At 28.8% G+C, this 11,493-nt stretch overlaps 1 protein-coding gene across 1 annotated transcript; it reads left to right on the top strand.

Annotated features, from left to right (window-relative positions):
- Nucleotides 1-5,990: 5,990 nt before the first annotated feature.
- Nucleotides 5,991-6,669, top strand: BDCG_17904 (uncharacterized protein; the record flags this gene model as incomplete). The annotated part of the gene is made up of 3 exons (XM_045426950.1): nucleotides 5,991-6,077; nucleotides 6,198-6,248; nucleotides 6,475-6,669. 3 exons carry the CDS (start codon nucleotides 5,991-5,993, stop codon nucleotides 6,667-6,669), a joined length of 333 nt encoding a protein of 110 aa, XP_045282762.1.
- Nucleotides 6,670-11,493: the final 4,824 nt, after the last annotated feature.

The following is an 11,493-nucleotide window of genomic DNA, read 5'->3' as shown; positions in this document are numbered from 1 at the left end:
ATTCTCTTATAAGTATCAATTCTTCTTTTTAAAGAAGCAGAGAGTATTATATCTGTAGTACAGACAGTTATTACATTTAATATAAAGATTGTCAGAAATGCACAGACTTCAGAAGAGCTGAGTACTAGAATATACACAGTTATAACAAAGTCTTGAGAGCTGGCTATCTGTATATATAATCAGATATCTCTTACAAAGCTATATCTGCTTTCTCAGTTATACTGAAGTATTCAGCCTGAAAATAATTGAGATATGAAGAGAGAGCTCATCTGTTCAGATCAACTCTTGTCACAAATTTATAATATTTACATTATCTTAATTATCTGAATTTTACAGATACTCAGAGACTCATCTCTTATTAATAATAAGATTATGAAAATGCATCTCAGTGTGAGAACTGTTAATAGAGAATCTAGACATATTTACATATATCTGATCAGAGATTGTGCAGATAGAGAGAGAGTGATTATAGACTTATAGAGCTGCAGAAGACACTGACAGCACTGAGAGCTTTACAGAAACTATCAGCTAGAGTCTGTAAGAAATTACTTATAAAGAGACTTACAGTAAAGAGTAGAACTATACTGCTTGAAGTTAGAAACTGATCTGAGAGAGATATAGAGTTAACTACTAACTTAAAGATCAGATACAGTGATGAGACTGAGAAGAATAAAGACACTATTATAAGTGATGATATTTCTACTTTATCAGCTAGTAAAAAGTGATTAAAGAAGTTATAGAAACACTCACAAGAAGCTCAGCAGCAGTCAGATATTATTTATAAAGATATTAAATTTGAACAAAATTTTTATTCTTGAGAAGTTCTTGAATTAATATACAGATATTATTAGAAATATACTCTCTCTATTATCTAAGTGAAAACACTTTATAGATGAATAAGAATACTTATAGTTTATAAGAATGAGAGCTGTTATAGAAAAAGAAAAAAGAAGATAAGATTCTATGAACAGATCTGAGATATTTATACTACTCTAGAGAGAATTATTTACACTATAAATGATTCTGCAGAACAGTCAGATCACTCTAGTAAATAAAGAGTAATTATGAATTATAAATCTGAATCTTTCTATATAACTATAAAGAGTGATTGCAGACTGTAGATATCTTGATTCTTGTGGCGGGCTACGCCCGATCAATCATATAGACTATTCCGTTACACTCCACAGATTCCAACCACTTCATTCTCGAACGCGTACGCTCCGATTCTCGGCCATTCTCGATCGCCGATCCTCGGCCGCCACGAACGCGTACGCTCCGATTCTCGGCCATTCTCGATCACCGATCCTCGGCTGCTACGAACGCGTGTATATTCTTCCGCCCCGAAGCTCCACCGCGTATGCCACCACATATGTGTATAAATATCCACCTTGATCACTGATTCTCACACTTTCTCTTTCTTTTCTTCTCTAACATTTTTATCTTTGTTATATAAGACCTATAATATTATACCAATCTATTTGATGTAGGCTTGTTATACTATAAAAACATTCATTGTCTTCTTATTAGAAAATGATTATTCATTGAGAGATATCTGAACACATAATAATATATAAGAAATAGAGAAACAGTTAAACAGTTAAGTAAACACTGAGTTCTCAGATAGAAGCTTACTTATCAGTTACTCTGACTCTGTAACAAGATCTTATAAAGAGAATAAGATCTTATAAGAGAATGTCAGTAAAAGATCTAAGAGTTCTGACACTCAGATATATGAGAATATGATTACACTTCTTCAGATTTTATAGATATTATACATCTGACAATCAATATAAGCATATCTAACAATAATATGAAACTCTTGAATATGAGTATAGATGCAGTGCCACAGTGACTCTGAGCAATGTTAAAACTATAATAATAATAAATAGCTGATATACATGCAACTTAATAATGTCAATATGAAGAGATTCAATGATTATCATAACAAGAAACTCATACAATTTCAATATTTACAGAATTAAATACAAAAGTGCTGAAAGAAAACTTAGATGCTTCTGTATATTTTAATGCTTTTAATCTCACTCTCTACTCATTATGAAGAATGGAAATGCTTATAAAACTGAGTGTAGATGAAGATTTCATCAGTTCATTAATCAATTAAGATTGATATATCAATGAATAATTGAAGAATCACATAAAACAGAAGTTTCATTCATAAATGAAAGTATGTAAATCAGTATTACAAACATCTGATAATATCATGAAATATCTTGATATTCTGTTCTAAGACACTGTCATACAACAGAAAGTATTAGATTAATTACAGAGCATCTGACAGAGAAACACTTCTCTTAAAACATTCATTTCTGACTTCAACATCAAGATTCTAGAAGCAGATAATCAATCTTGAGAGAATTAAATGAAGATTAGCATACTCAAGAAGATATTAACTTTCAAACTCTTACAGACTCTTATAAGTGCAGACAAAGATCAGACTTATAAAGACTTCTGCACACAGCTTCAGACAATGAATGATTATCTTATCAAGCTCAAGAATATACAGAACAGTGACAGAAGATATTACATCTCAGTAACTTATACACTCATACTGAGAAATAACAATGATGCAGATGTTATGAATTGAGTAGACTTGAATATCTACACATAAGCAAGAGTCTCTGCTATCTGAACAGACTTTCAAGTCTCTGAGATCACTCTCAAAGAAGTCACTGATTAATATTAACATGAAGTGTGTATTAACTGTAATCAATCAGAACACATTGCTTTCAACTGTCAATCAATCTATATATCTTCACACTCAAGAGAAAGATCAGTGCCTGTCTGTATCAATCATATTATATTAGAGAAAGATTCAGAGAATAACTATGAGAATGTCTCAGTGAAACAGAGAAAAGATTAGCTTCTGTTCAAATTCATAAACAGAAGCTTGAAGAGATTGAATGATAATAATTTAAAGAGAAAATGACAATGAATGTGATTCTTATATCTACTGTGATTAATAACATGTATAATATGAAGACTATGATAGACAGTGATCTATGTCACTATGCAATGATAAAATTTTCAGTCATAAGACATTATAATCTTCAGTATATCTCTTTATCTAAACTCTGACTTCTTGCAGAATTTGATGATCTGAAAGATGTTTGTACTTGTTATATAGTGAAGCTGATCATAGATGTGAGAGAATATCAACATGAAGATATCTATACATACAAAGTTAATAATCTTGATTACAATCTTATATTAGAACTTGTCTAGCTATCTGAACAAGGCATCTTATTAAACACTTAAAATAGATGCTTGATATTCTCTAACAATGATAGAGTTCACAAAGATGATATTCACAAGATCATGAATCTGACACAGATCTCTGTCAATATGTATAAAATACTCTGAAAAAGAAGTCATCATTAAAATTACTGACAGAGTCACTGATAAATTTGCTGATAGCAGAATCATATATTAATCTATATCATCAGTCTGACTGATATTAAAAAGACTCTAGAAAAGTTATCTCATATTACAATAACAGATTCTCATACAAAACTTTCTCAATAATATTATGAATATCTAGATATCTTCTGATAAGATAATATTATAAATATATCTCTCTTACAAGGTTTTGAAGTAAATCACAGTATCAAGTTAGAGAAAAAGAATGATAAGAATCTCAAATTATTATAAGACTCTCTTTATAACATGTTCTGAGATGAACTTCTTCTTCTTCAAAAGACACTCAATGATCTCTTGAATAAAGAATTCATATATATTAGTAACTCTTTCATCACAGTCTCTATTCTCTTTGTAAAGAAACTAGATGAAGAACTCTGATTCTGTGTGAACTACTGAGGCCTAAACAGATTGACAAAGAAAGATCAATATCTCTTATCTCTTATCAATGAAACTCTAGCACAGATCAGATGAGCTTGATAATTTATAAAACTAGATATTATTATCACATTTCATAAGATTTATATCACTGAAGAAGATGAATAACTTACAGTATTTCAAACATATTATAATCTCTTTGAATGAATAGTCACACTCTTTGAACTGACTAACACTCTCAGTACATTTCAGAAGTATATTAACTGAGTACTTTAAGATTTTCTTAATAAGTTTGCATCTGCTTATCTAGATAACATTCTCATCTTCATCAATGAATTCAGAAAAGAATATCAAGAATATATACAAAAGATATTACAACAGCTAGACTGATTATGTGACTGTGTCTAAGATCAGAATCAAACTTTACAGTTATTATATTGCCTAAAAGCATTACTTCTGATCATGGTTTATGTTCATCACATTGATCTCAAATCATGTTATTTCAAATATTAAAGATCTCAGATTCACTTTTCAAATAAAAATCTAGTTCTGAATAAAGAATATATTTAAATTCTTAGTTACATTTTCATTCTGATCTCATTATTGAGAATGACATTAAATGAGATCATGAAATCACTTCTCACTTACATAATATCATAACATAGTGCTCATTTGTTGAAAATTCAACAGAGAGTGTTATCAAATATTATTACTTTTCTAAACACAGATCATAATTTATATAATTTTAATTATAAAAAAAATATAAAATACAAAAAAAAAATAAAAAACAAAAATAAAAAATAAAATAAAAACAAGAAAAAATCAGAATGAATAAACAAAAAAAAAAAGAGAAAGAAAAAAAAGAAAAGAAAAAGAAAAAAATAAAAAATAAAAATAAAAAAAATCAAGATTGCAGAGCTGCAGCATCTCTAAAATACTTACTTCTCAGAGTCTTCATAATATTTATCACTAACTGTGTATTTCTTACAGTGAGAGTAACACAGTTATAATGAGTTATTGTCTTAATATCATCTAATAAATAATCAGTATATATCTGTATAAATATGAATATTTAGAAAATATACACTTAAAAAGTGTGATCAGAGTGAACTCTGCTGTCACTTGAATGATATCAAGAGCAGAATACTGAAATTGATAATTCTTCTCATTAATTTCACAGACAAGATAGATGAAGATGATCTTGAGAAATATAAGATTCTCTAACTTCTGATAAAAACAGATCTCATGAAGAGACTCTATTTTCATGATATCAGAGACTGAGTGTTATTAAAAAGTGTTACTTTTATGCAATGTATATACACTTACTGTGATAATTCATTCTCTGCACATGTGACTGAGAGTTACAGCTTTCTCATACTGCATGACTTCTTCTGAGATGCTGGTGCTGATTTGCAACTCATGCAGTCTCTCAGTTCAGCATGCACTGTGTGTATATAGCTCTGCATGCTGAGGCTGTATTGATCATTATAATCTGATATGATACTCACTTTTCACAGGCTATGTTTTGTTTGAGAGGGGGGAGAAAGAAAGATACAACTGTGATTTTATTGAAGAGAGATGAATAATTAGTAATGTTGAATGTAATTTAGTTCTTCTGTATTTAAAATTTGATTAGTCTATACTCTTTAATTTGAGAGTTTCTAAGAGTGTTTTAATAGTTTTCATACCAGCTTGAACTTAGTGATGAGTTGAAGAAGAAGAGAAAAGAGAGAAGAAAGAAATGAGAATAACTTATCTTTATAATATGAAAACAGAGAATCACTGTAATTATTCTCTCTAGTAACAAAGATCTGTTTTCTGCATGTATCTCTGATATAGATTATATAATAACTGTATACAAAGAATATCAACACTGCATGCATTGAATAAAGATAATGTTGCTATGCAACACTGTAGCTGTTTCTGTATATCTCTGAAAGCTGTTAATATTTTCTTTATCTCTTTATATTTGATAAGTCAGTAATATATTTCAATACACTTCTTCTTTCATTATCATTATTATCATCATCATCATTATCATCATTATTATCAACATCATCACTCTCATCATCATTATTATTATTATCATTATCATTATTATTATTATTATTATTATTATATTATTTCTGATCATCTCTTCTGCCTTCACTTCTCTTTAACACTCACTGAAATTAATCATGTTATCTCTCTTCAAATATTCTGTGGTTCTGCAGATCATCAAGGCACGTGAGTATCATCACAGATTGAAGAAAGAGAAGAAGAAGGTATTTAAGCAAGAAGAGACAGATTGCAAGGCATGTTATAATGCCTTGAAGAGACTCTGTAAGAGAGTAGAATGATAATGATTTTAAGTAATACTTCTGATAGATTTAGACTAAACTAAGTATAGAAATAATGCAGATAACACTGTCTGTAAGAGATTGAAGAAGAAGATAGTAAAGAGTCTCATGCAGTAGTAGTGAGATCAGAAGAAGTTCTGAGAATGATTTGAGATCAAGATAAAGAGAGAGAGAGAGAAGAAGAGTGTTACTATAAATAAGTAATAACAGAAGAAGATTGAGAGATTATTGAAGTAGAAGACAAAGAAGTCAAAACTAGTAAGTTTTTTATTTATTGAGAGATAATGATTTTTGATAATACTTCTGTTCTCTAATTCATTAGCAGGAGCTGACAGAGAAGAAGGGAATTGAGGCCTTGTTCAGGTCTCAAATACACTCTATGATTCAGAATATTGAGAAGACAGCTCTGCTCTCTGAGTATGTCAATCTGCTTATCACTGAGATGGAACCTGAGACAGCAGACCAGGAAATGCAGGATTTTGAGATGCAGATTGACCTGACTGAAAGAGAGCAGTGAGAACTCTTCTCTGAGAAGGCAGCAGAGAGAGATTTTGAGATGATTATCATCTCAGATAAGAAGAAGAAGAAGAAGAAGAATGAAAAGTGAATTGTGAAGAATAATAAGAAGAATGAGAAAGAGAAGAAAGATAATAAGTAGAAAAAGTTTTTTTCTTTTTATATTAGTTAGTTGTAAGTTCATAATTATTAATAATTGAAATTAATTTTGAGTTTTTAAAAATTATTGTACAAGTTGTAATCAAGTCAGGAACAATATATATATATATATATATATTTAACTATTATGATTCACAAATCACTATAATGTATAAGTATCAACATTTTTTCAACATTGATATTCACAATATTAATATATTTTTAATAATATTATCTGATAATGTAATTTAGTAATGCTCTCTTTCACAATATTAATATATTTCAAGAAATATGATAGAGATTAATCAAGATTATTTATTTACTTTTATATATTAATGATATTCAATCTTAGTTAGTACTAAAATTATAACTAAGCTAAGAAACAAGATTATTTTCTCTTATATTAATTCTTCTTATACACATCAGTGATCAGTTATTGAAAATAAATTATCATCTTTCTCAAATTATTATCATATCTTCTGAATTCACTTCTTTCACTTCTTTTACTTCTATTGAAGATTCACAAACTCTTCAAGAAATCACTGTGAATTACAAAGTCTATGTTATTTACAATTCAATACAGAATGCTCTCTTTCAATTATAATGAATAACTACTTTATTCTTCACATTCAATGGAAATTGAAGCTTCAATTCCACCTCCTGCTATTCGATTTGAAAAGGCCTGTATAAACTATGCTCTGAGAGTCATGAAGATGAGCTTAAATCATATAATCAGAGAAAGAGTCTCTTCTTCATTTCCACCAGTTAACTCAGGAAATGAACTGGATTGAAATAGATTTCTTGATTGGAATGAGAATAATACTTTAAAGAAAATGCCTTCTCAACTGTATAGACTATGTTCACTTATTAAGAATCAATTTTCTTCATTAAATGTTGAGAAAATTGATCATGAGAAGATATCTCTCTGGAGAGAAAAGCTGGAATCTCTCATAGACTTACAAATAAGTGAACTATCTAAAGAGAGAGAATATGAACAGCATTTGAAGAAGATCTCTACAATTAATATAAAAGACTCTATTCTGATCTACTCAGATGGCTCAAAAAATGAGAATTTGAATACATTAGGCGCAGGCATTGCTTATACTGAAGATAATATTAATTTTATCTCAGATTTCTGGAATTTAGGCAGTGAATCTGAAGTCTTTGATGCTGAACTATTTGCAATAGTGAAAGCTTTCAAACTCATTGAAATAAAATCTCATAAAAGAGGAAATGATTTGAAAGAGGCATGGATATTCTCTGATAGTCAAGCTGCTTTAAAAAGACTTAGAAATAGTCAGATTCATAATGATCAAATGAATCTTGAACTGATTTTAAACTCTGTTTTGAAAATTCAAAAGAGAAGAATATCAAAACTGATAATTCATCTGCATTGGATTCCTGCTTATATGAATATTCATGGCAATGAATTGGCTGATTCAGCTGCAAAAAAGGGTTCAGAATTAAGCAGATCTATTCAAAAAACAGTGTCCTGATCTTTCATAAAGAGAAAGATAAAAGAATCTTGTTTAAACAAGTGGAATGAAAGCTGGCAGAAACAAAAGAAGAGTATACATTATTCAAGATTTGAGACAAAACCAAAGTGGAAATCTTGTTCAATTAAATGTAAAAAGAAAATATTCTCATCTATAATTCAGCTGAAACTAGGACATGGTTATTTCAAATCTTATATACAAAGATTTGATGATAGATTTGATTCAACAGAGTGCTCATTCTGCAATGTGAATGAAAATCCTGAGCATATTGTAATGCATTGTGCATTATACAATAGTCTCAGAGTCAGATTAAAGAAGAAGTATGATTTAAATCAATTAAATATGAGGTTCTTATTCTCAACTGAGACAGGAACTAAATACTTAATAGACTTTCTATCAGAAACTAGAGCAGCTACAAGAAAATGGCTGAATTCAGAAGTATCTGAATATGAAGAGGTGGAAATTGACTAGATATAGTCTGTTAAAACAGCTATACATCATCTTTTAATAATTTTGTTTTGTTATAGTCTCTCTTTACTGTACTTGTTTTCTTCTGTTCTTTTCTCTATCTATTTAATGTGTCTATCTTTAAGACTATGTTCTCTTTTCTTTTGTCATAATATTTTCAAATGGTTTCAAACTATCAGAAGGTGTTGAAATACTGCAATTTGTAAACAGTTTTTATATTCTGGGCTGGAATTTTCTGATTTTGCATATTTGAAATTGATAAATGTATAATAGTTGACTCTATAGATAGGAAAAACCCTGAGAACTAAAGATTCTCAGGTAGATGTCATAGTCTCTGACTGCATACATCTATAATTGAAGAATAATAATAATAATAATTATTCTTCACATCTGATTTCAGGTCATGAAATTTATGAAAAACTCAACACAAATATTGAGATGAACTATGAAATAATTATTAATAGATTGTATTACAGATTACTGAAGAGTCATCTCTCTGCTACAATCACTGCAACTTCATTCAGAAACATTCATCATAAACTGATCATAACTGTGAAGAAATTTCCTAATATCTGAAGTTATCAGAATGCAGATAATAAAAGAAAAATAATCAGAAAATTACTACTGAGCTGATAAGTTACTCTACTAGATAATGATTTTTGATAACACTAACTTTCTAATTTGAAGAAAATTATATGAAAATGATTCTGTATCAGTACTCTGATTTTATAACTCTTATCTGATAACTTTTATGAATAATTACTTTGCATGTGTATATCTCTGAATCTTTCTCTTTGATGAATTGAAAACTCTGAATTCTGAACACTTCTTCAAATACTTAATTCAAATCTTCATATTTCACATTGATTCTGTCTTCAGTACAATCTCAAGACACACTACAAAGTCAATATGCAATATCTAGAATCAGAGTTGAAGAATTATTGAAGAGTGTCTCTCACAGTGAATGCATGAACTAGTACAAATAATCTTACATTTATAAGAGTTATATATTATTACATTGATGAGAACTGAACTTATCAAGAGACATTAATTGAATTTAAATCATTGATCAGTAGTTATACTGAGAATTATATAGCAGAGATATTAATGACTGTGATTAAAAATAACTATTGAAATATTAGTCTCAGTCTTCTTATAATTACAACTGACAATGCTGTGAATAACTACACTATAATAGAGAGCTTGAAGTAAAAATTGACTTTGCATTTCTGAAATGATAAACAAGGTCATATTCTCTGCATTGCTCATGTAGTTCAACTTGTAATATAAACACTGATAAAGAATCTTAATATTAAGATGAAGAATAATGAGATGGCTGGTTCTTGAGATGAGAATGAGATGAAAGTGATTACTCAAGTAACTTTTACATTCACTTTATAAAAGATAATGTTTTTTGACAACACTTTTTAATATTGCTTTTTGATAATGCTTTTTGATAACACTACTGTTAATTTTGAATAGATTGACTAATAATTTAAATATCATAAATTTGAAACATTGCTAATATGATTTGTATCTCTTCTAAACAATAACAATGATTTCATGATATTCAATAAATAAACAAATCAGTCACATCACTGAATATGATACAGAATGTTAGAATACAGTAAAGTTCAATATATAAGATAATTATTCAGACTCTTCAATTGTGTCAGATAATTGATTATTGAGTGTAACACTCTGATCAGAAAAAGATTCAGATATTGAAACTTTCTGATATGAAGTGAACTTAGTTGAAATATATGATTGATTTACTGTTTCAGTTTTATAAGATAATAAAGACAGTCTTAATCACTCATACATCAATGCTGCAGTCAGTCTGATGAGTGTATAACAGTTTATTTACTCATCTTGAGAAGCAGTTGAATCACTCAAAAAGAAATTCAGTCTGAGATAATGCTATAGTGCAGACTATTATTGCTGTAAGAAATAAACTAGTATATTACTACAGCAAAATGAAACAATCTTTTACAGAGTACTATACTGTAGCAGCTCTACTAGATTTCTTCTATTAAGTTAATATCTACACTTCTCAAGATTGAACAGAGGAGGAATGAGACTCATATATTAAATTAGCCTGAGACTACTACAATGTCAACTATCAGAGATTTGAATGAGCAGATATTCAAGATATGAAGACAGTGAAATACAATTCTCTAGTAAGTAATTATCTTTGATAACACTTTATATTATATAGAACTATAATACTAACTTTGAAACAGAACTTGCATACATTGATTACAACTGAAAATCAGGCAAAACTACATACTTATAAAACTGAATTTGACTGCTATCTTCAAGATGATCTGACAAATTTACACATTAAATCAATTCTAGAGTTATGAAAAATTGTTGAGAGTATATATTCAACTATTGCACTGATGATGTGTGATATTCTGACAATTTCATTGACAGAGATGAGAATGAAGTGAAAGTTCAACTCAAGTTGAGATATTTATCACTATTGCTGAGGACAATTATAAGAAGAAATAATCAAGAAACTCATGATTAGAAAACATGAAATTATCAGACAGTTTAATATCTCTGATCACAGTATATCAGAGAAGTGTAGTTTTCATAAGAAAGTGAAGAATAAACTTATACAAGAATGTATTTAGTTATTTCATAAGTGTTATCAATAATCATTACTAAATTCTGATTATATAAGCAATTACTGAATGAATCAAATGAGACTGATTTTG

The sequence above is a fragment of the Blastomyces dermatitidis genome (genome assembly GCF_000003525.1).
Source record: "Blastomyces dermatitidis ER-3 genomic scaffold supercont1.13, whole genome shotgun sequence".
NCBI classification, from domain to species: Eukaryota; Fungi; Ascomycota; class Eurotiomycetes; order Onygenales; family Ajellomycetaceae; genus Blastomyces; species Blastomyces dermatitidis.
This window is presented reverse-complemented; position numbering and strand designations above follow the sequence as displayed.